Genomic DNA, 25,925 nt, shown 5'->3' with positions numbered 1-25,925 from the left:
TTTAACAGGGGGCAAAACTTAACAATTTCGTAGCATTTGCGAGTGGATTTGTTGTACTTTTAAAGCAATCTATATCCTTGAATTTTAATTAAAAATATAAACTGCAAATATATCTTGAACTATATAGAGTCTAGATTATCAGCTAACAAAATAGATCTATATAAATGAGGTTATTAGATCTAGAGCTATAAAATTATTTTTTAAAGAGCCCCAGTATTTTCATTAAGAAAGGTATTACGCCACCTATCGGTCGAAATTTACGCTGCCGTGTTTAGAATTTAGGACCACGATTGTATTGTCGACATGGCGGAAGATCGACTATACGAGGTAGATCTTGACTTTGTAGTTACTTAATTACTCTATTCGATCTAGATCTAATTAAAACTAACGATTTTATTAGACATAAAAAAACGCACGCATTTTTTATGTATCACTAAAAATACAATTCATTTAGAATCTTGTCTAGATCTAAATAGTCTATCTTACACGCACAGTGTTTAGCCAGAAATAAAACTAAAAATGAGTCTTGATTCTGATTTTGTCGTGCCAAATTTTTTAACCAATGGGCTCAATGCAAATAAACTAGACTCGATGTCTAAAAAGAATTATTAAAAGTGGGCTAGCCTAGCACAATAAAGATATTTAATCTTATCCAACATCAGTTTAAAGATCTAGATCTATATTAGACTAAATGATTTTGGTAAATCTAGATCTAAATTCTAAAGCTAGATTTAAAAATTAAATAATTTGGACTTGATTGAAGTTGCAAGTTCTAGACATTGACATAGACTAGAAATTGACTAGATCCATGAATATGACTCTACACGGTCACTCTAGATTAGAAATTACTATAAATTAGTAATTAGATCTAGACTATCTAGATTCTAGATTATTCTAGATCTATTAATTATAATTTATATTTATATTAATTATAGTCATTAATTATTTTTATAGTTATATAATAGTAACAATTTATTATTTATAATCTTCTAGACTATTGTCATCTATTGAAGATGTGTAGGCTATATTAAATAATATTAGTGTATATAATTAGAACATTTTCCTCTATCCCTGTAAAAAAGAATTAGATCTATTCTAGACATGGACCTGGAAATAGACATAGATCTATATTCTATAAAAAAATATATATTTTTTATAAGCATATTTTTATATGTCATGATATAATAATACATAATGATAAATTAGACCAAGTCCAGGGTAAGAAGAAGACTTACACTTACACTGAAATAGAGTATGTTAGGACTAAGACTAAAAAAGTGATCAAAGATGTACACAAAAACATCTAAATATATTTATTGGAAAGATTGGCAAAATCCTTATTGAAAAGTGTATTGCCTTAAAATGACATCCTCTTATCAAATAAAAAAGCCAATTTCTTTGAAAAGTGCATTGCACTAAAATGGAAAAAGTGTCTTTTTGTGTATTGTTGTGAAATGGAGAAAGTGTGTTTTTGTAATTTTATTTTTCTGAAATTAAGAAAGTTTCTAGTTTTGTAAGTGTATCTCTCTAAACAAAAGTGTTTTGTTCAATTGTTCTGAAATGGAGGAAGTGTCTATGTGTATCTCTCTAGAAAAGTGTATTGTTCTGAAATGGAGAAAGTGTCTATGTGTATCTCTCTAAAAAGTATTGTTCTGAAATGGAGAAAGTGTCTATGTGTATCTCTCTAAAAAAGTATTGTTCTGAAATGGAGAAAGTGTCTATGTCCTATGTGTATCTCTCTAAAAAAGTGTATTGTTTTGAAATGGAGAAAATGTCTATACTATATGTGTATTTCTCTAAAAAAGTGTATTGTTCTGAAATTGAGAACGTGTCTATGTGTATCTCTCTGAATGGTGTGAAACAAAGAAAGTGTATCTTTTTAAAAACTATTTCTCCAAAGTAGAGACAGTTGATTAATCTGTACATTGCTCTGAAACGAGGGATCACTGTGTGTTACTCCCCGATGCATTCCTGTGATATCGTCAAACTGTATTCCCTAGAAATAAAGGGAGTATTCACCCTTGATACTTTTCCCTTTACAAACCTTGTATGTACTCTTTTTATGGTCTTGTGTAGTGCACAAACCATTTTTTACCCACCATAGATTGTAATGCAAATGATTTTGTTGTTTACAGGTGGAGCAGATTCTCGGCAAGAAAATTGTGGGCTCTCAATCACTCTTTCTTGTACGCTGGAGAGGATTCTCATCTGAGCATGATTCATGGGAGCCTTACAAAAATTTAAAATCTTGCAAACCGCTCATAAAGCTTTTTAAGCAAGCTAATAAATCCTCAAGGAACAAAACTGAATCAGTTTTACAAAACATTGTTCCAAATGTTCCTGAACAAAAATTTGATTCCAAAAATCTAAGCTCTGACTTAATGGGCACTAAGGTCAAGTCTGTCAAGAGAATTAAATCCCTTAGACAAAAGAAATTATTGGTTGGTGACAACAATACAGCAAGGCCAGTAAAAGTGAGGAAACTAAACTTAGTTTCTAAAACCAAAAGTTTGCCAAACACAGAAAATATTGTACAGTCCACAGAGAATCGATCTATCAACACTCAGGTTTCAGCAATTTTAAATAACATTGTTGTACATGAATCCCTTAAAAAAGCGAAAAAAAGGAAATTAACTGAGAATGAACTTAGAAGCTCTAAGAAAATTCAAATCATCCCAAAACTTAGTAAAAACAGAAAATCTGAATTTGTTACAAGGAAAAAGCCTAAAGTAATAAAAAATAGAATTGACAGTCAAACCGAATCAGAACCTTTAAAAAGGCGCCTCAGAAGGGAATCGTCGCCTTCAAAAGGTAAAAATAGCATTACAGAGTTCGTACTTTCAAATGAACAAGTTCGGAGTGATCAAGCATTACAGTTGAAAGAACACGTCAATAATGATGACTCACTAAATTTGAATGGACAAAATTGTAGCTTAGAATCATTACCTCTAAAAGAGTTGAGCAAGAGCAGAGAGTCTCATATCAATAGTGGCGACGTTGAAAGTGATGATGACATTCTCTACTCTCTAAATCCTGACTGTGATACAAGCAAAATAAAGAATAGACTATCCAAAACTAAACTCAGTTTAAGGAAGAGTGGTGCTAAGGAGAAAACAAACTCATCCAAATCTACATCATCTGTGATTCACAATCAGAACTCCAAATCAGGGCTTGGTAAAGATAAGTTGAAAAAATTTGCAAGGAAGAGAAAAAGTTTAAGTCTAATAGATTCCAAGAAAAAATCTAAAGATTGGTTGTCAAAATCAGGTGATTTCAGCTTTTCTAAATGAATATAAATCTTTATTTAGTTTAACTCTTTCTCTCCGTTACTATTTTTCCACGTTTCGAAGGAATTCTTCATTTTGCTCATTACTATTTCCTTACCCTGTTATGATTAAGCTTCAATAGCTTTGTTGTTTGTTATCAGAAAATGTTGTATCTGGTATAGAATTATAGGGGAATGCATGCTCTTTTTATATAACGCAGTCAAGTTTATAAAATTAAACATTAATTTAATTTAATGAGGTCCAATCAACGAAGAGAAAGAGTTAAGTCTTATAGACAACTAGTAAAGAAACATTATTTAATAAAGTTCATATGACATGATAGAATGTATCACATAAGAGTAATCGAATTGCTATGTGCAATTCTATTATCTTCATTGTTCACTTGAATATTTGACTAGTATTCACATCTGTACAGGGTTGCTACGTTCTGCGTCTCCTCCCCCTTTCTTCACTTCAGTCAAACACATGATTGGCAGTAGCGATAGAATGGATCCGTCAGTACTTCAGGGCCATTCTTTGCCAGACCAAATCTCACCCGAAGCTTCTGGTAAGCTGGTGTCATTATAAGAATTGTTTATCCTTATGTCATAGGTATTAAGTTTAACTTGCTAAGTTATGTAACCATGACTTTGACTTATGTAACCATGACTTTAACTTATGTAACCATGACTTTTGGACATTTGGTTGGTTAGTTTGTCTTCATTTATCTTAAACAATAAACGTTTACATTCATCGTTTGTTCAATGATCTCCAACTGGCAAACTATTGTTATGATTTGAACATAATATGACCATTTCCTTGTTCAAAAGTAAACTTTGGATGATTTTGTTTCTCCAAGCATACACCATGAAAAGATTGAACAACAATCCACTCAAGAATTCAAATTCAATAATAATTTCACAAAAGTAGACTGAACATGAAGTTTGAAATTTATGAACTGAACATACTGATTTTCGGAATAAGCTCGTCTCCTTAAACATAGGTTTGAAACCAAATGTTCAATAATGTACACCTACCGGAAACAAATTATTTCCTTTTCATTAAGTTACTCTTCTATGTAGAAACTTGAAGCGTCTAAACTTTCTGTTTACATGTTTGTGGCAAGGTACACCACATAACATTTCATTTGGCTATATGTGCGGGCTATGATAATTGATGTATTTTTTTTTTAGTAATCCATTTCCACTCACAAAATCTTGGTTATATCTATATTTATTCTTACAGAAACCTATCTGGCAGATGTACCATCTTCATATCCCGTTGCTGCAGAAGAGCCCCTGGTTAATGAGCAAACTATCAATGCTGGATCTCTCTCTTATAAATCTCTATTAGACTGTCTCCCTGAACAGTTGCACCCTGGGCACAAGAATGACAAGAAGGTTAAAAATGGAGCTAGCGGCAGTGACTGCAGCAGTAGCAGTGGAGCTGGGGGTAGCCTCTTCAGTACGACTTTGTCCAGCTCCTTCGGAGGTGAATCTGTGGAGAGGAGGACCAGCGTCAGGTCGACAGAGTGTGCATTCCGTTATAAGCAGATAGTTGTCAAAAAGTGCTTACGTTATACCCAGATATGGTTGAACACGCAGACCGTCATGCAGAATGCTTTGAATCCTCAGGTAGGACATTCAGTCAATTATCGATACACATTGCTGTGTAACAAATATCAAAATGAGAAACATAACAACCATGGGGGAAAACATTGAGCAGCTAAAGTTTCATTGTACAAGTTTATGTAATTATATTGACAATTAATTGTTTCTGTTTGAACTATGTTTTAGTAGATTGAATGCAAACATTCCTCTTTAAGAACTGTCATGCTCAGAGAGATAAACTCTTTAGGGATGCTAAGTTAAGTAAGCTTAGTTAAATGATAAAGTCTCCGAAAGAGACAGTTGGTGAGCTCTCATAAAGGCTGCAGGGCAAACATTTGAGACTCAAAGAAAAGCCATTATTAAAGACAGAAAGAAAACTTTTTAGTCCGCCAGCAGACAAGATGTGGGGAAAATATGCAGGGTCTGCAGTTATGTGAATCACTGTGCGCATCTTTAATCTTCAGAATCAAAGACATTGCCATTATTATTATTATAATTATATACACAATTGAGCTATAATGACAATGATATTTATTTTGTGCCCTTTGCTCTGTTATTTCTCTTCCATGTCTCCTTACAAGTCTTATTTGTCTCAAAAGTTTGTCCTGAATGTCACAGGTCATCCAAGAAATTGTCTCTGCTTTGAACTCTGCCAAGTACGATGACAGCCACTTAGTTTTGTTCTCAAGTTTAGGCAATGTTTTCTGTTCTGGTACTGATCTTCATTTCTTAGTCTCTGGAGATCGTAAAATGGCAGCACGGCAAATGACGGACGCAATAAGGTAATTATCTTTCATGAACAATATAATATACTGTTCTGGCTAGTATCTTGTGTGCTGTTCAAATCCAATACTATTTCATCGACACCTCTAACCTAGCCAAAGAACATTACCATTAACAAGATAGACTTGATCAAGAGTTCAGAGTACAATTGATGCATTTATTCACAAATGGGATGTATGTCTCACTTACTTATCCACCGTTACTTATCCGTCTCTAACACTTTCAACCTTCTCTAACCTATCGCAATATTGTTCTCCCATCTGCGTCTATTCCGCTGTCATTCATCTGCCTGACTAGGTCACTACTTTTACCATAGCTAAAAAAACAATACACAATATATTTATCTGCAAAACTAACATACTCTCTAAACGAAACTAGGTCACTACAATACTTCTTCAAAATATAAACATTCTAAGTTGGTCACATGTTATGATCAAATGAAATAATAATCTATACCAACTGATGACCCAAACAATGTAAAAAGCAATGCTAATTTCTACCTATGGGCGGAAGAATGTACCAAAGTTATTAATGAGTTTTTCACATTACATACTATGATATAATTTAAAAAAAACGTATGGTGTTGATTTGATTCATGAAGTCATGTACTTTTCATATATCTCTGAAACTAGGAAGTTTAAGATTAATGTTCATCATTGTACAGGCACCTTCTAACAACTTTATTTATAAATAAGATTTGATGAAATGTGTTGCAAACTTGTTTTAAAACTTATTATTTTATATACTGCTCAGTCTATTTCTGTTTTTGTTTAAGGCGCCTGTAATAACTCAAGAATTTTATACATCCTATTTGTCTATCTCCCTCTCTCTCTATATATATAAATATATATCTAAAAACAAATGCTGCTGTTGCATAGCACAGAACTATTTTCTTTGAAGTAATGTCTAGATAAGATAATGTATATTTATTGAGACCTAATTTGTTTACATTTTAGAGAAGTATATATATAAATATATATCTAAAAACAAGAACTATTTTCTTTGAAGTAATGTCTAGATAAGATAATGTATGTTTATTGAGACCTAATCTGTTTACATTTCAGAGAAGTATATATATAAATATATATCTAAAAACAAGAACTATTTTCTTTGAAGTAATGTCTAGATAAGATAATGTATGTTTATTGAGACCTAATCTGTTTACATTTCAGAGAAGTGACCAAAACCTTCATTACATTCCCTAAGCCTATCATAGCCGCTGTGTCGGGTGCTGTCGTAGGACTGGGTGTGTCGCTGCTCGCTCTATGTGATGTGGTCTATGCCAGTGATAAAGCTTCTTTCCATTTCCCTTACTCCCAGCTTTCTCAAACACCAGAAGGTTGTTCCTCATTCACACTCCCTTTAACTGTAGGACTGCCTTCAGTGAGTACCGTTTGATTTTGTTTTCTTTGTTTCCTTTAACAGAAAGTTTACAGAAAACATGTAGTGCTTCAGTTGTAGGGCAATGATATGTAAACTAAAGACCATCATTTCAATTTCCTTTATATAAAACTTGTAAATCAGTAATTATAGGCTTTGTATTTAAAATGATTTAGAATGCAAAGCAGTTCCCTAAGTTGAGGAGTGTGGGTTTGTGTCCCGCCGGGTCTTTGGGATGAAATGTTTCACTAGAATTCTGTCGATATCAAGTTGTAATGAATGGATGTAGATAATGATGATCTGTTGTTCCCACATTAACATCGCACAAATCTGTAAAGAAAGAAAAATAATGCAAAAATTTTTAAAAACTCAATTTAAACTCATATATTACATTAAAGAATTCAACAAATATTGTAATTCAGGGATATGGGTATACTGTATTTCTGTGCTATATTCTTTAGTACGTTTGTGTTACATTTACATTGGAGCACAGAATCCACTAGATCAAATCAACTTGATCTCTTCACAATTTTAGCATAGCCCTGTGTCACAGAAAATGAATTTTAACTGTATCATATTTCTTTAGATTCAGAACAAATATGTTGTGTTTCAACATATTACACACAAAAAAAAAATAACATCCTAATAACATTGTCCACATGTAGTCAAATGCCCACGTGGTTAGAATACTTTTCAAAATTCTTAATAACATTGATCCATTCTATTGATTACATTTAATGTTTGTTCTTGATATCCAAGTTTACATATCCTTGCCTAGAGTGTGCTCAGTTAATTAATAGTCTCTTTTACACACTATTGACCATAAAAAGTTGTTGACTCTAGGCCAATGAGCTACTATATGGAGGTAGAAAGATTACAGCCATGGAGGCCTACCAGCAGGGATTAGTCTCTCAAGTCTTCTGGCCCACTCTCATGATGCAAGAAGTCATCCCTAGAACTCAAAACATGGCCAATTGTTCAGCCAAGGTCAGTTTTCTGATATGACATTGAAGTTTTTATGTTGACATTATTTAGAATGAATCGTGGTTACATCTTGTTAACATTTTCTAACATTGGGTTGTAGATAGTTTTTCTAAGTTAATGTAACAATAAAGGGAGGGAAGTGGTACTTCAAGTGTAAAGTCCACTCTGACTATAAAACTTCTGTGTAAAAAAAAAAATCTTTGGACCCTGACTCATGTCTTTTAATTGTTGATAGCCAGAACCTGAGATAGTTGTTTGTATATAACTTAAACTTGGACCTTGTTTAAAAATAAATAGCAAATAGAATGACAGACAGGACAAAAATTAGCTTTAATTGTTGTCACATATTGACTTGATAGCAAAATAGCTGGATGATGTCAGTCCGCCCGTATAAACATGCACAAATCTAACATACAAGACATGCATTTTTTAAGTAAATGTAACACAAGACTTGTTATTGCCTTGTTTATATTAAGATTAGGCCCAACAATCTTGTTACTTAGGCATTAGAACAGTTTTAATGGTTGATATATGACTTTTCCAGGCTCTTGAAGCTACAAAACTTTTAATTCGGAGTCACCATCGAACCAAAATGGAACTGACCAATGAGACTGAATGTAACCTACTACTGGAGAGGTGGACATCAACTGAATGTCAAAGGACAATTGAAGCCTATATTAGTAATGAGAAAAATTTTACATTTTAATGTTACTTCTTCTGACATTGTATATAGATGTATATAAATGTTGAATGTAATTATCATGCTCTTTCATTAGGACATTGAGAGACAGTGAGTGTAAATGTTTCATGCCCAACTCACATTCTGTAATAGACTTGTGGACATTGTGTATGTTATCTTTGTGAGTTAGTGTGTAACACTTGATTGACCACTGCACAGTAGCTGGTTTGCACATCATCGCAGTGCTTTGACCCCCTCTCTTTCTGTTTGATATTTGAAAGCCCAAACTTTTCATTCTGTTTTGAAAATTTGTTCTAGTCGTGCGTCCTCCTGAAATAGCTTAATAGTTTGATGCCAGTTGTAAGCAGTGATTTCATTCTATTACAGTTTAGTTTGGGGACACGGCGGCTAAGGGGTTAAGAGCATGACTTACAAGCGAGGGATCCAGGGCTCAAATCTCGCTAAGACTGGAATTTTGAATTCTTAGGGTGCCTCTCCCGAGTCCACCCGACTGAAATGGGTACCTGACTTTAGTTGGGGGGAAAGTAAAGGTGTTTGGTGGTTTTGCTGGCCACATGACACCCTACTCCTAAACCGTTGGCTAAAGAAAGGGATGACCTTAACATCATCTGCCACAAGGTCTAAAAGGGTAACCTTACTTTTTTTTTTTCTAGAGTTTGGTTTATCTTAAAATTGTGGCTTGACTAGCAAGACTGATCTAAAATAGCATCTTTGGTGAGAAACATGATGAAGTTGCTTAAAAATACAAACTTTACATGGGGGAAAGGGGGTGTGGTGGCTGAGCGGTAAAGCGCTTGGCTTTTGAACCAGAGTTCCCGGGTTCAAATCCTGGTGAAGACCTGAGATTTTTTAAATTTCGGGATCTTTGGGCGGCTCTGAGTCTACCCAGCTCTAATGGGTACCTGACATTAGTTGGGGAAAAGTAAACACGGTTGGTCGTTGTGCTGGCCACATGACACTCTCGTAAACCGCAGGTCGCATAAACAGATGACCTTTACATCATCTGCCCTATAGACCACAAGGTCTGAAAGGGGAACTTTACTTTACTTTTTACAGAGGGAGAGGTGGGGTTTGAAAGTCTTTAGTAATCTATCCGATCACATAGCAGTTAAGTTCAAATAGTTTTGAATGATTATATTTCATTTCATGCCATTTTGTAAATCTATATTTTGACTCGTACACTTCAAGGCTAAGAAATTAAATGTTTGAAGATGGGAAATATAATGGCCTTTCAAGAATATACAACAAAGAATTGTTCCATAGAGAAGAGAAAAAAAGTTTCATTGGTACGGTATCAAAGATTGAACAAGCCTATCAGATTATTATTTGCAGACAGTAAAAATAGCAGATGGTCCTAAAGAGGTCAAAGAATTTATAATGCGCTTCATCAGACCTCTCCATAAAGTATGAAATCAAGAAAAGTCTCATGTAGTCCAGTTGCAAGTTTTTGTTAGGTTCAGGAATAAAGAAAAATGTCAAAAGCAGGCTATATATTTACCTAAGGTTTTAATTAACATTAAAATAATTTGTGACATTTGCATAAAACAGACTTGGGACTCAAAAGATTTGAACATTTTATAAATGTTACAGTCTCCCTATAGAATTGTAATAAGGAGTGTTGATTTTCTGCAGACCATATTTTCAGCTTAGTCGTAGTGCCTTGTATAATTGGTGATTAGTCTACAACTTTTATTTCTCAAGCCTGTCCCCTGAAATAAGTATCTTGGTAAGAACTTATACAATATTTTTCTATTTGTTACTAGCATGATGTGGGCCATTGACTTTTATTTGTTTCAATACTCCTTTTAAGTACTGTGTATTTGATGATGACAAACCATTACATGTGCATGAATGTAATCTAATTTAGTATCTTGACTGTAAATATTTTGAAATGTTAACATGGGGCTTGAGTGGTCATTCTTTTAATGTAGGAGAGTGTATTGATCTTGTCTTTCAGGTCTTGTTTAGAATGTTTATTTTCATTGATCTTGTGATAGGAAAGTTGGGTTGGATTGATGTCTGGGTTGTCTTCCCTACACTGTGTCTGGAGCCTCTTCTCAACGCGTTCATCATTAGCCTTGTTGTTCATGTTGAGCTGGTTTTAATAGAAACGGATCTGTTGTTATATGTTGTGGTGGCATTTTATTCATCCAGACTTTGAGATGTTGAAAACTACAGGATTGTCACTCAGAACTCACTACCAGTACTTAGTGATAATCTTGGCTTACCCAAAGGTAGCCAGACAGTAGACAGATAGTCAATAAACATTATCAAACTTCTTGTTTACTTTACTTTAATGGTGCTACACCTTTCTATTCTATATTTAAGAGATTGACAATGAACATTATACTTCTTAATGACACATATACAATAGTCTGTATAGTGCTAGTAGAGAAAGGAAATCCTGCAATTAAATGTTAGTAATCTCAGTTGGTAATCTGTGGGTATTCAGATATTGTTGATAATAATGAATCAAAGTTCATTAATCACCAGATTACTTTAACTTTTTGTTAATTTTGCTACATCTTTCTATCAGATATTTAGTGCCAACGTTATTATGCAAAATAAAAAAAGAAATTCAGTTGTTTCAGTAGCACATACACTAGTACAGCCAGGAGGTACACTAGTACAGCCAGGATTTGGTATTCACATAATGTGTGCTGATTAAAAGTGTGTACCAAAAGCACCATACATCAGTTATCGTCTGGCTTTACCATCAAGATCTCTAGATGGATAAATTCCTTTTCAAATTTTGGGCTGTCAGGTTTTTTTTCTTCTTCTATGTCATTTCTAAGGTGGTTGATGAGAAGGTTGTGGGTTTGAGTCTGTGTACCTGTACTTGCTGGGTGGAATCAAGCTCTTGAAATGTTTTTGTTCTAAATATTTTTCTTGGAAGTTTACAAGCTAGACTTTCATTACATTGCTATTGTGAAGTGTCATCTCTTCTGTCAGTAACTAGTTGAACCATTTCATCTCTTTCCTGTCAGTAACTAGTTGAACCATTTCATCTCTCTGCTGTCAGTAACTAGTTGAACCATTTCATCTCTCTGCTGTCAGTAACTAGTTGAACCATTTCATCTCTCTCCTGTCAGTAACTAGTTGAACCATTTCATCTCTCTGCTGTCAGTAACTAGTTGAACCATTTCATCTCTATCCTGTCAATAACTAGTTGAACCATTTCATCTCTCTCATGTCAGTAACTAGTTGAACCATTTCATCTCTCTCCTGACAGTAACTAGTTGAACCATTTCATCTCTCTCCTGTCAATAACTAGTTGAACCATTTCATCTCTCTCCTGACAGTAACTAGTTGAACCATTTCATCTCTCTCCTGACAGTAACTAGTTGAACCATTTCATCTCTCTCCTGACAGTAACTAGTTGAACCATTTCATCTCTCTCCTGTCAGTAACTAGTTGAACCACTTCATCTCTCTCCTGTCAGTAACTAGTTGAACCATTTCATCTCTCTCCTGTCAGTAACTAGTTGAACCATTTCATCTCTCTCCTGTCAGTAACTAGTTGAACCATTTCATCTCTCTCTTGTCAGTAACTAGTTGAACCATTTCATCTCTCCTGTCAGTAACTAGTTGAACCATTTCATCTCTCTCCTGTCAGTAACTAGATGAACCATTTCATCTCTCCTGTCAGTAACTAGTTGAACCATTTCATCTCTCTCCTGACAGTAACTAGTTGAACCATTTCATCTCTCTCCTGACAGTAACTAGTTGAACCATTTCATCTCTCTCCTGTCAGTAACTAGTTGAACCATTTCATTTCTCTCTTGTCAGTAACTAGTTGAACCATTTCATCTCTCTCCTGTCAGTAACTAGTTGAACCATTTCATCTCTCTCCTGTCAGTAACTAGTTGAACCATTTCATCTCTCTCCTGTCAGTAACTAGTTGAACCACTGCTTTGTAGAATCAGAATCTCACCAGTTGCTCATCTATTATTTTGCACTCATCCACATAGTTGTTAAACAGCTCAATAGAACCTAATATAGTGCTAGATCTCTATAGCTGTCTAGCTAGATCTCTATAGCTGTCTGGCTACATCTCTATACCTGTCTGGTGGTCTGAGTCTTGGAAGTGAGTATTAAATCTATTAATAGAATGAATTGACCAGACACTGCTTCAAGGGGTTCAATGAAGACTTGTGTACATCTCTGTTCTTATTAAGACATTAGTGACACAATGTGACTTCTACTTGGAATGTAAAGTATGATTGTTGATTTACCTCTGTGAAAATAAAATTGAGTATTTCCCTCAAGTTGTATAGTATTATGAAGTATATAATCTTTGATGTTGAATGTCATGTGTGGACAGAATTAAATTATTTATTTGGAGAACTGACTCTTGTGTTTTCTTTCAATTCTTCAAGTTATAAACAATAGTACAACTTTAAAAAAAAAAATCAAGATTTGAAAATGACAAGTTAATTTTTGTGGTTATGAAGGACCACAAGCTTGTTTATAAAGCCAATGACTGCAGAAATTGGTTGACATGCCTGACTTGATTGGCCTTATAACACGCATAGGATGCAACCATCTTCTTTTTTGAAGTAACGCCTGCTTTATTGATCCTTATGGAAATTTGTTGTGATTACAAGGACTCTTTTTTCATATACAGACAACACAACAGAAACAACATAGAAAGTTCATTCAGCGACTACACACAGATAAAGACGTAAAATATATATGTTATGTTGAGGGAAAAAAAGAAGCCAGATTTTAACCTCTAAGTGAGGGTAACTTTAAATTACCGGGTATTAAACAAGTACTAACGCCTCAAATCTGTTAAGTCACAGTACCAGGTGACCTATCCACAGTTTAATAAATTCTTAAGGAAGAATATATACCCGAAGTCATTTTGGAAATATTTTTTTTGTAATTAAGAAAATGAACGATCGGGTAAAGACAATTAATCTGAAGAGTTGTTTTTGTGTTACTTCTAAATGTAATTGTAAATGGTGATTAGAATAGAAAGTCTCTAAGTCCACCAACAGTGTAGAAAAACCACAGCTCACGTCGTGTCGTTTTACATTTTTTTGCATACAATTATTGGCTTGGAAGAAAGTCTTTGCATTGTAACTTCCCAATAAGTACTCCTTCTTCCCTAGTGCTATTAGAGCATGGGATGGGTTGCCTGAGCTAGCCAGGAAAACCAGTGACTTGGCAGAGTTTAAGTCATTGGTTAATATGCATGACTAAATGCATGACGCGTAGGACGTAATCATCTTCTTTTTTGAAGTAACGTCTGTATTATATAAGATAAGAAGAATAAGGTTACGTTCAGACTTTTAAAATTGCAATTAGTATATTCATTATGGCTTTGTACGAAACATTAAGTGATGCAAAATCTTGACGTTATGGGGTAACAAAGTAAAATGGTACATTTTTTTCCTAAGAGACTTGAAAACATTGCGTTAGTATTCTATAGAAACGTTTCCGTGGTACACACGCCGACCACCTTTAATTATTCTAAGCTATTTAAACTGGTAGGACCTTGTTAATTATGCCTATTCTAAGCTATCCACTGGATGGACTATGTTAATTATTCTAAGCTATTTAAACTGGTAGGACTATCCGACTATGTTAATTAGGCCTATTCTAAGCTATCTAAACTGGAAATGGTTAGTCATTAGATTTGAAAAGCAAACTTGACATTTCAGATTTATAGATACCATCTCTTTGTTTACTAAGCCACAATACATTTAAATCCCGACTCGAGCAGAGTTATGTTTACAGGTACCCCCCCCCCCTCCTCCACCAAAAAGATTGGACCTTAGCGCTCTGTGAAGGCTAAAAGAATGACAGTTGCACTGTAACAAGCAAAATGCTAAAAAAAAAAAAAGCTTATATTAACTCTTTTTCAAGACTGGAGGGATAAAAGTAAAGATGTACCTGAGTTGAAAAGACCCACAAGATATGGCCAACTTAATTTTACTGAAGAATTAATTAGAGAGTTAGGAGATATAGGTATTGATGATCCTGTACCAATCGCGTCTAAGCCCCCTGTGTATCAATTAGTTTGGATTAGTCATGTATTTAAATGTGTAATAGATCTAGACTAACAATAATAAATAGCCTATGTGTCAGGACTGAGTTCTGATCAGCCTGGGGTCTCCTGTTAACTTTAGAGGAGAAGGGGGACAATTCAGGTTGTTGACTTCAAGATTGTTTTTGTTTTGGATTGTTCTACTTTGTGATGTGTTTTTTTTTTTTTTAAATGGAATGTAACCCATAGTAAAACTGTTTTTTTGTTCCCAGTCCAGGACAGTTGGATTTTAGTTCTAACAGTTGAAGTATAGACTCTAATTATTTCTGTAGAGCTAGTATTCAGTCTATGGGATATTGAGCTTTTATTATTGGTCCAATTATTTCTGTATAGCTATTATTCAGTCTATGGGATATTGAGCTGTTATTATTGGTCTAATTATTTCTGTATAGCTAGTATTCAGTCTATGGGATATTGAGCTGTTATTATTGGTCTAATTATTTCTGTATAGCTATTATTCAGTCTAAGGGATATTGAGCTTTTATTATTGGTCTAATTATTTCTGTATAGCTATTATTCAGTCTATGGGATATTGAGCTATTATTATTGGTCTAATTATTTCTGTATAGCTATTATTCAGTCTATGGGATATTGAGCTATTATTATTGGTCTAATTATTTCTGTATAGCTATTATTCAGTCTATGGGATATTGAGCTGTTATTATTGGTCTAATTATTTCTGTATAGCTATTATTCAGTCTATGGGATATTGAGCTTTTATTATTGGTCTAATTATTTCTGTATAGCTATTATTCAGTCTATGGGATATTGAGCTTTTATTATTGGTCTAATTATTTCTGTATAGCTACTATTCAGTCTATGAGATATTGAGCTTTTATTATTGGTCTAATTATTTCTGTATAGCTACTATTCAGTCTATGAGATATTGAGCTTTTATTATTGGTCTAATTATTTCTGTATAGCTACTATTCAGTCTATGGGATATTGAGCTTTTATTATTGGTCTAATTATTTCTGTATAGCTATTATTCAGTCTATGAGATATTGAGCTTTTATTATTGGCCTCCTTCTGTCGTAAAACGACTATGGTTTATCTCGAACTGAGTGTGATATAAGCCTGGGCATTGTATATGGTTGGAACGATGTCGCCCACACAGCAGTCCCCCCCCCTCCGAGCAGCTGATGTGTGCTTTAAATATTAATTGATACTGGATAGTTCATTTGCCAGAACTGTGCCTGTATTTTACTCAGGGGCGTAACTGGGGATTTGGGGCCCCGGGGGGATTGACCTCTTTGGGGGCCCCTTGCATTTTGACATTCGACATATGACATGGGATAATGTACGCAAAAATATATAAGCCCCAAATCAAATTGGTTCAGTATATCAGTAAACTTAACAAAAAGTAATCATCAAGACTCTTTTAATGAATAATACCGTTGTTTATTAGTTAAATAATGCACAAGTGACAAATCTAAATTGATATCGCTTCACGTCGTGCATTCTGTGCAGCAAAGACATCTATAACATCAACTACATCGATACTTTCTAGTATTTGTGACTTGACTGACATTAAAACCATGATAAGCCTTTCTTGCGTCATTGTGCTCCTGAGATACTTTTTGATGAGCTTGAGCTTTGAGAATGATCTCTCACATGACTTAATGTCGTAATGGAAGTAGCCTATTGAGTTAGCAGTATTCGGAGGAGGTTGCAAAGTCTGAGCACACGTAATTCCCATATGAAGCCTGTTTCCTCAATATGTCTATTGGTGATTGTATTACTGGTTTGTTGATGAAAAGTGCTCGTGCATCAATGACATCATTGAAAAAGCGATTTTCCATTTATTTCATCATACAAACAGGAAAAGTAGCACAGTTTGTCACAAGCGTGTCTTCTAACAGGTGTCTTGGTTCAAGAAGAAACCCAAAGGTATCCATTTTCTTTCCAGCATTTGGAATCTGCCCTTCATCTCCATATGAAATCTGTCCAGCACTTCTGTCACAACACGTTTGAAATGCAGTTGTATTGACAGTCCTACATTAGAACTCAACTTCCCATCAAGTCTTTTCTTTCATATGGTTGTTTTGATTACAGGGAATCCATAGTATTCACTACCTTCTTTTGCTTTTTCGATGGATTGGGTTTTTGTCAGTTTCTCATCATTTTGCAGAAAGCATGAAAGGGTACTAATTTCTTTAGCAGATTCCCGTATATGCAGTCCAGACTTTTGTAGTTTCTTCCGAACTATATTAATTGGGCACAGGAGCTTTGACCAGAATTCCAGATAGGCAAAAAATTCTTAATTTTCCACTGCATGAAGACGATTCTGTGCTAATATTATATGGCATTACGTCATTGTTGGTTGTTTATGTTTTGTGCGAAAGCAAAAGGATTCAGGGTATACAAAAGTGGGAAAGATCCATATCTCGTTATGCTCGAGTATAGAAATACTCCGATAAGTGGACTGCCGTATTCACTATCACAACTGCTGACGAGTAGAAGACTCAGGGAATCATTCCAATTGATCACAAACTATTTAAACCATTGGTAGCTGAAAATGTAGAGACATTACTCAACGAACGACAGATGAAAAGCTAAGTGAAATACGATGCAAAAGCAAGACTACCTAAAGATTATTCTGTCGGAGAGTTCGTCTAGGTCAAACATGGCAGAAAGCAGTTGTCATAAAAAAACATTCAGCACCCAGATCTTACATCATAAAGACAAACAATGGAAAAACATACAGAAGAAATCAACGCTTTTTCAATAAGAGTTTCGATGAAGACATCTCTGGGTACTATGATACCGATGAAGACAATGAACTGCAAACTGTTGCAACAAATGAAACAGACAGTTATAGACCAACGTCTAGAGAACTTGTTCAGTCAAGACAACCAGAAGTGGACGAATTGTTAAAGTTCCTAGTAGACAGTGCCGGTCGCAGTGGGCGCCGCGCTTTCATAGGCCCCGCGCTAATTCCAAGTGTACATTATTAAATTAAAAAATTATAACGTATATAAAATAACAGGGTTTTCGCGACCTCCTGATTTTTCAGGGCCTCCATGAAATCTCATGAAAAGGCAAAATATACGATAAAGTCCTGAACTTTTTTTGAATTTATTCAAATCTCCTGAAGAATAGACGAAATTGACGTTTTGGGGTGCCAATAAATAAAAAGTGGCATTGCGAGCTTTCATTTGATAAAAATTCATTGCAAAGACGAAAGTAGGCCTATTTTCTAATTAAAAAAAAATAATTTTGACATTATGCTTATCCCTACCCAGACTAGGCCCCGCGCGATCCGTTTCGCATAGGGCCCCGCAAATGCTAGGGCCGGCCCTGCTAGAAGATATCACTATTAAGAACTTTAAAAGGAAGGGTGTGATAATAACTTCAATAGGAAGGATGTATTAATATTATATGATGTTACGTCATTATTTTTTGTTTATGTTTTGTGCGAAAGCAAAAGGACTAGATCATTACATGTAAATAAAAAGAGAGAGTTTCCATTGGATTGAGGGAAGATGAATAAAGGGGTAATAACTCGAGTGTGAAGTTTAATTCTGAAATTATAGACGCCAAACCCGAAAAATGGACACTTTTAGCATTGTTAAGAATAACTTTTAGTTATACTCGATTCTGTAAATTTTGCTTCAAGGTTAATTAGTGTAGCCATATAATACTAGCAATTTAGATCTATTATTAGTAAACGTAACTAGATACCTGGAATTCGCTGTATATCATGCAGTTTTATTCGTGGATACAAAGTCCAAGATGGAAATATACAATTATCTTTAAAAACTGATCTCTGCGGCAAAAATATTTTTAAAATATCTAGGTTTAGTCTTTGTGATAAATTTAATCCATAAATGTTGATTTAAAAAAGACACCCGTTGACACTATTTGTCAATCAAATATATTAATTTATGTATTTACAAATAAATTTCGGACACCCATTTGGGGGCCCCCCCTAGGTGGGGGCCCGGGGGGATTTTAAAATTCTCCCCCCCCCATCCCCCCCCCCCTTAGTTAGGCCACTGATTTTACTAATATTTTCAATAAACAAGTTATATTTCCGTGAAAAAGAAAAGAAAAAAAAAGAAGTGGCATTCTGGGCATTGTCTATGGTCGGAACGATGTCGCCCACACAGCAGTCCCCGCCCTCTCCGAGCAGCTGATGTGTGCTTTTAAATATTAATTGTTATTGGATAGTTCATTTGCCAGAACTGTGCCTGTATTTTATTAATATTTTCAATAAACAAGTTATATTTCCGTGAAAAAGAAAAGAAAAAAAGAATAGGCATTCTGAATCTTCATTCTGTCTTTATAAATGCCATCAAGGTTATCTTCATGACTTGGTTACATTTGGCAGTGAGCATTGAAATACACATTCGTACAGTAAGAATTACAAGAACATTGACAATATGTAGGATTATAAATATTTTTACCATTTTTTTTTTTTTTTGTTTAGCGCTATTTCTACTTTAAGCATTCTCACTACCTTATCTCTTGTCTTGACCAGATGGAAAGGGGGAGAAAAAACGGGGTAACTGGGTGATCGCTTTTTAAATGTATTTTTTTTTTTAAAGGGAACGACCTGAATTCGAACTTCTCAAGCCAACACGGTAACCACTCTGCTAGCGTAGAGTCTATGAACATGGAAGATTGTATAGTTATCTATTGTTTCTACTCCATGTTCGTGTTCACTAAGCAGGCTTATATAAAGATAAGATAATGTTATGATCTTATTGGCGGCGCAAAAGGGTTAACTATAGGCTCAGCTCACACACGTGAATCACTCGGGTCAGCGGGGCCATGGACAAGGGACAGTACTACGATTACACGATTACACGCAAATATGACCAATGTTATGGTCATGTGATCGAAAGCCTGCGTGTACGAGTGACACAGTGTGTAGGAAAGCGGCAGTTCAAGACCCGAGAGCGTCGAGACCGGGACTGTTAGTCGGCCATGAAGTCGGTCCTGGTTGAGTCCTCAGGTGTTGATGTACAAGTCCAGAAAGAGAGACAGTAGAGTTTTGTGCGGTGATGTACAGAGTGAAATTTTAGTTGTTGATGTGTTTGATGCCAATTGTCTAGTATTGGCTGTTATCTACTTATTCACTCATTATTAAAGTACCAGATTATTTGGAGCCTTGTTGTCAAGTTCTTGATGTGTTGATGTGTTGTGTTGTGTTTAGCAGTGTTTACAGAAAACCTGAGTAGGGAGAGAGAGAAACGTAACAATAAGTTTATTGATCCAAAGAAATGGAAATTCAGTTTGACTACAATTGACAACCTCAGCGTAACTACTGTACAATAACAATATAGATGCACGATATAGATGCACATACGAACAACATTCACACACGAAAAACACATACACACTCATAACCAGCGCTTTATAAATAGACTTCTATGTACTTCTCGATGATGACAGAATGTTAATTTTTAATGTTGGTCATCCAGGGTCTATTATTACTGAATGTTTTTAATTTTCTTCTTTGATATAATTATGTTATGTACAAATTAACAGTTGTGTTAAGTTCATCTGTCTGGGCAGTTGTTTACAAACATGTCCCAATCTGCTTCAGACAACTTTGTAGCTGCAAAACAGCGTCATCAGACCGTGGCTGGATGGACTGTACTTCGGGTTTTGTTGTTTTTAAAACTGGTTTGTACGTGGGTGTAAGATATTGGATCATGTGTGGTCCGACTCTTCGATGGGAAATGACGATCGAGATGTGTAGGCCATTTTTATGTTGCTATAACACATGTCCAAGGTTTTATCGTGCCTTGTAGGACAATCAACATATAGACTATGTGTTGGCAAGTGTTGGGCAGCATCAGAACTTTATGTCATAACTAAATATACAATGTCTAGTAAATGTTTTGCTGCTTTCTCTGTGTTGGCTGTGGGTGGTATATGCACAAGTATGACGTAAAATTGTGTAAACTCTCTCGACAGGTAGTATAGCCGGACGATTGTTACAAAGTAGTTCAATATCGGTCGTACACACTTTAGTTTTGATTGAAATATTCTTGACACAGCAGTACTGTTTATTGACATAAATGACCAGTCCTCCCCCTCTTGTTTTGCCACTATACGTTGTCCTGTCTGATCTGTACAAAAGAAACGTATCAAAGTCTACTGATGTGTCGGGAATAATTTCATTTAGCCATGTTTCAGTGAGACAGATTAGCGAGCTTTCACGGAATACAAAAATACAAAATTTAATAAAATACTCTGAAAGACACAAAGATAAAGGCACATTCCTCGTCCCATATGCTAGGACAAATTTGTACAAATACTCCTTCTTCCCTAGTGCTATTAGAGCATGGAATGGGTTGCCTGAGCTAGCCAGGAAAACCAGTGACTTGGCAGAATTTAAGTCATTGGTTAATATGCATGACTAAATGCATGACGCGTAGGACGTAATCATCTTCTTTTTTGAAGTAACGTCTGTATTATATAAGATAAGAAGAAGATAAGATAATTGGTAGAAATGTCTGCAGCAACAATCAAGTTCGTCCATTTTGTTATTTAGTGATCTAACATAAAGGGGACTATTTCAGCTTATACCAACAAAGTAATTTATAGTTACTCAATAGTTAATTAACTAATTGGTAAAATTTGTAAAAATTGATTTTTATGTTGGCATGTAAAAGAAATAATTGTGCTGAATTTCAGCTTGATCCCAGATAGGGTGTCGGAGAAATAACGTGTACAAACTTTTGGCCAGACACAGAGTGAGTAAGCTTTGTAAAAAGGGTACTCACTATAAAAGTATTACTATGGATTGCATACATTTTCTCCGTGTTTATTTTGTATTTTAATAATGCACAGACTCTTACAAACACTTAATTAAATAGATTGATTTATTATAGAACTACGAGAAATAATACCGATGTACGATTAGTTAAATTGAGTGCTTTAAAAATTGTTTACACTTGAATTGCGGAAACCCGTGTAGGTAGCTTTTACTTTGTTGACTAAGCTAATAGAGCCTACAATAAGATGGTGCGCAAATGTTAACTCTTGATTCATTAAAATGTGTTCATGTATGCAAAGAAATGTTTTAGTGTACTGCAGTAAGCCAGCGACTAAACGGTGCCAGTTTTTTTTCCTTCTTCCTTTGACGTCACTTGGGCAATTTTCATTCATAAAAACATTCGAGCCGAAATTGAGTTTTCGATAATGAAACATTTTCAAACCGATATCCGGTCGATCTCGAGTGTTCTCGATGTGGCCAACGAGTTGATTTCTATTGTTAAGGCTTCCGCGCGGTGTTGCTTCTTGGAAATATATCTAGTGTAGATCTACGTGGAAGTAACACCGAACTCAAAACTACTTCAGTAACACCGGCGAAAAGCCGAAACAATCAAAATATGTAGTCGACGCTGATGTTGTTCTACAAATATATTTAATAATCAAGAAGGGAATCGCCCGATGTCAGCTATGTCCGTAAATCCGTATATCTATTCTACTGCTCTCCACGAAGCGTCTTCTTTGTGGCATTCACTTAGAGAATTCTCGTTTTTTTAAAGATCTGTCACGTGACTTGTCGCTAAGTAAAACTTTCCCCTTATTCCCGAAACAAATAACTAAATCCTACTCATGTCATAACACTATCTATATTATAAAGTAGAATGTGAGGGGTATGTATGTATGTATGTATGTTACTTATAGACATCAAAACCGCTTGACCAATCTTGATAAAACTAGGCAGGAATGTTCCTTGGGTACCAACTTAGACCGTAGTGTATGTATTGTAGCCCTAAAACAAACTTAAGACCCTTAAAAAAAATAAAGTTGTCCGACTCTATTACAGCTATAGTATTTTATGGATCTAGGCCATGTCTACAATGTTGACATGAGAAAAGATAGAAAGGATTTAGACCTAGATCTAATTTTAAGAAATACACTTTGCGCAGATAGTTTTTTTACTTTGACACATGAAAATACAAAAGAAGATCCATTAATTTCATTATATAATAAAATTAACCTTCAATTTTGTGTTTCAAAAGCATTTTTTACATTAATTAGTTCCTTATATCTGTGATTACAGATTTCCTGACGAACATTCTTTCATTAGACAATTCCGTAATGAATCGCGTACTAAATATTAATTCGTTTAATTGTTTACTTTATAATCCCATCCCTAGATCTAAAACTCTAATTCAACTCTAAGATGATAAAACTTCTCTTCGCACGGATAGTTTTATACTTTAACACATAAACATATTAATTAAAGTCCATTCATTTCATATTTTGATCAAATAAACATTCAAATTTGGTTTTCTAAAGCTACATTCATTTACGAAAGCTGCGAAGCCGAGTTGAGATAGGCCTAGATCTATAGGAAAGGCCCATCAGCGAAATGGCATATAAAGCGAACACCTCCCCGTAATTTTTATCCATTCTTATTTATTTCAAAAGTAACTGCAGAACTAATAAAATGGTATTACAAAGACTCCATTTTTCTACATTTCCCACATATTCACTTTCGTTTTCCCTCATAAAATAAAGCATAGCTGAAGGTCAAAGTTGACATGTATGGAAATTTCATTCTCAAAACGTTTCCGGATAAACGAGAATAGGTCCGAACTTAAGGCGATTTTAAAGCACCAATGGACATTGGCCGAAAAAGATTTGCATATTGTACTTGTAAATAGGTGAGGAAATAGTTAACTATAATAGCTAAGGCTATTTATTCCGTTGAAAAAAATATATTATGGGGTGTTCGCGTAAAATGACCTTTTTAACTGAAAACCTATTCAGCGAAAGCCCCTATAATAAGCTTTAAAAGCCATTTAATTATAACTTAATGACTGATTTAATCTGTTTTTCTTTTTGTCTTATCTATTGTTATTGTTTGTTAACTGAAATATTAAAATAATAGGCCTATTTTTAACCTTAACCCAATGTCTTCGATTTCGAAGATTAAGGATGAGTGCAGTACGTGTTTCACATGACTACGCCCAGTTACGACCAGCATATTTTCCCGCATTTTCTCTCCGTCTAAAATGTTTGACTCGCAGCTCTCCAACAGTCTCTCAGATGTCATATGCTGGCAGTTACTTTCCTCTGTGGCAGTGAGGGTGAAATGACGCTTCAATTGATCTTAACAGCGCTTAGGCCTATACAGCTTATACGGGGGTGGGGGTGACCTCTGTTTTGCCGTCCTCCTTTTTTTAACTGGCTGGTTAACCTCTTGTTACTAATTAATGATATTAATATGTGTATAAATGTTTAAAAGATCAGAATTCATTTTCACAGGGTTCCCCCACCATTCTGAGATTAGGATTTCAGGAGATTTCCAAGAGTTTTCCAGGAGAAAATATTCGATCTCGGGAGCGGAAAAAATGCGAACTATATAAAGAATTATCATATAATATACATGTATAAAGTTACAAGATCTCTCCTGAGCCTTTCGTCTCCATGCCCGAAACCCAAGCTGTTGTAGATCTGCCTCCCATATATCATCAATTCATCGCATTCGGGATCTGCCTTTGGGTCAATCAGCGCGCGTGTGTGTATATGTGTGTGTGTGTGTGTGGGGGGGGGTGGAGATCGAGTTGTTGGTGATTAAGTGCACTGAACATGTGTTCTTAAAAAAAATAGTCGCAGTAACGAGAGTTTATGAAATGGAGAGTAAAACGACGTGGACTAGCCTATAGGGAGGAGGCGAGATAGAATTTTGTAGTTCTTTCTTTTAAAAATATTTGATCGCAAGTTTCGTAGGCTATATATAGACATCAGTTCCAAGCAGAGAAAGGAGATGTGGAGCACAAGAAAAGTGAAAAAAAAATTAGGCCTAATGCAACAAGGAGGACAATAGTTATAATGCTTCATGGAAGAAGTTAAATGATAGAATTAATTGAAGCATAATTTCCTATATTTTAACATGCTATTTCGCTATTTTTTACGGCCTTTCGCTCATTATGACTCCCGCGAAAATTGCGTTCGCTGATTAGGTCCGACCCCTACCGTAAGTTGACTTGAATAATAAATTTAATAGCTGATTTGGAACAAAGAGTCAAATTTAGTTTTATCGCCCAATAGCTGAGGATTCCGCAGATGTTTTCATTTTTTAAATAAGTTTAGCCATTGCGGAGTTATAAATTTTAAACTAAAAACTGGCACAAAAGCGTTCGCCATTGGTCCTTTCCCATATATTCATTCATGAATCGCGTACTAAATATAATTTCGTTTAATTGTTCACTTTATAATCCCATTCATTTAACAAAGCTATCGCTCTTTTCGTTTTTAATAGATAAGAATGTATCAACTTCGGGTAAACCCATTTTCGCAAACCTAATTTTATTTTCGTAGCGAAAGAGAAATAACGTGAAAGGATCATTAGCTACGTTTAACATACATCTAAATCCAATCCACTAGATTATTTAAAAGCATTTTTTACATAAATTAGTTCCGAATATCTGTGACTACAGATTTCCTGGCGAACATTCTTTCATTAGACATTACCAAATGGTTACACATTAACACATCTCTCTACTGAGTCTATTCCTAGGCCTAGGTCTAATAAAACTCTTATTGAACTCTAAGATGATAAAACTTCTTTTCGCAAAGATAGTTTTATGCTTTAACACATAAACATACTAATTATTGTCCATTCATTTCATATTTTAATCAAATTAACATTCAAATTTGTTTTTCTAAAGCATTTTTAATACATTCGTTCGCTGTTCGCTAAAGCTGCGTAGCCGTGTTGAGATAGGCCTATATAAATTTTTTCATGAAAAAAGGTCACGCATGCGCAGCACAGAACTCTAGATTAGTGTAGATTTAGACCCTACGTCTACCTCAAGATCTACTTTATACTTTATACACATGAACATACAAAATTTAGTCTATTCATCTCAAATTTTAATCAAATATATGTAGGCCTACAAACAAATGTTTTAATTTGAAAAAAAAAATGAATTTAATTAAGCCTATTAGCTATTTTGATTTGATAGCTTCATTCACACTATTTTTACATTGACACATTCGCTTTACTTATTACATTATTATTTCGTTTAATTGTTTACAAAACACTCTCAGTGACTATATCGACAGTAATGCGCAAATAAAGACCCGCGGGTCGCGGGTAACATATGTCTAGTACATACATAAAACAACAAAATACATAGTAGACTACAAATACACACCAAACAACTCTAA

The 25,925-nt window shown here is 34.8% G+C and overlaps 1 protein-coding gene across 2 annotated transcripts; it reads left to right on the top strand.

The window, feature by feature from the left end:
• The first annotated feature begins 267 nt into the window (after positions 1–267).
• Positions 268–13,073, top strand: LOC106080270 (testis-specific chromodomain protein Y 2-like). Of its 2 annotated transcripts, none has more exons than XM_056035939.1 (8): positions 268–327; positions 2,136–3,267; positions 3,703–3,834; positions 4,512–4,900; positions 5,495–5,658; positions 6,832–7,042; positions 7,883–8,026; positions 8,568–13,073. In XM_056035939.1, the coding sequence occupies exons 1-8, from the start codon at positions 304–306 to the stop codon at positions 8,727–8,729; spliced, it is 2,358 nt and encodes a 785-aa protein (XP_055891914.1). In that variant the 5' UTR covers positions 268–303; the 3' UTR covers positions 8,730–13,073. The 2 variants fall into 2 exon arrangements, with proteins under 2 accessions (XP_055891914.1, XP_055891915.1); XM_056035940.1 differs by lacking the exon at positions 268–327 and adding an exon at positions 571–700.
• Positions 13,074–25,925: the final 12,852 nt, after the last annotated feature.

The sequence above is a fragment of the Biomphalaria glabrata genome, chromosome 7, assembly GCF_947242115.1.
Source record: "Biomphalaria glabrata chromosome 7, xgBioGlab47.1, whole genome shotgun sequence".
Lineage (NCBI taxonomy): Eukaryota > Metazoa > Mollusca > Gastropoda > Planorbidae > Biomphalaria > Biomphalaria glabrata.
The sequence above is the reverse complement of the archived record's forward strand: the minus strand, read 5'-3'. Positions and strand labels throughout refer to the sequence as shown.

What these genes read in the sequence shown, in the direction of transcription:
- LOC106080270 (XM_056035939.1), top strand. Translation starts at nt 304, where the DNA reads ATGGCGGAAGATCGACTATACGAG. An exon ending in CGGAAGATCGACTATACGAG is followed by an intron (nt 328 to 2,135) that starts GTAGATCTTGAC and finishes TGTTGTTTACAG; the next exon opens with GTGGAGCAGATTCTCGGCAA. An exon ending in AATCTCACCCGAAGCTTCTG is followed by an intron (nt 3,835 to 4,511) that starts GTAAGCTGGTGT and finishes TTATTCTTACAG; the next exon opens with AAACCTATCTGGCAGATGTA.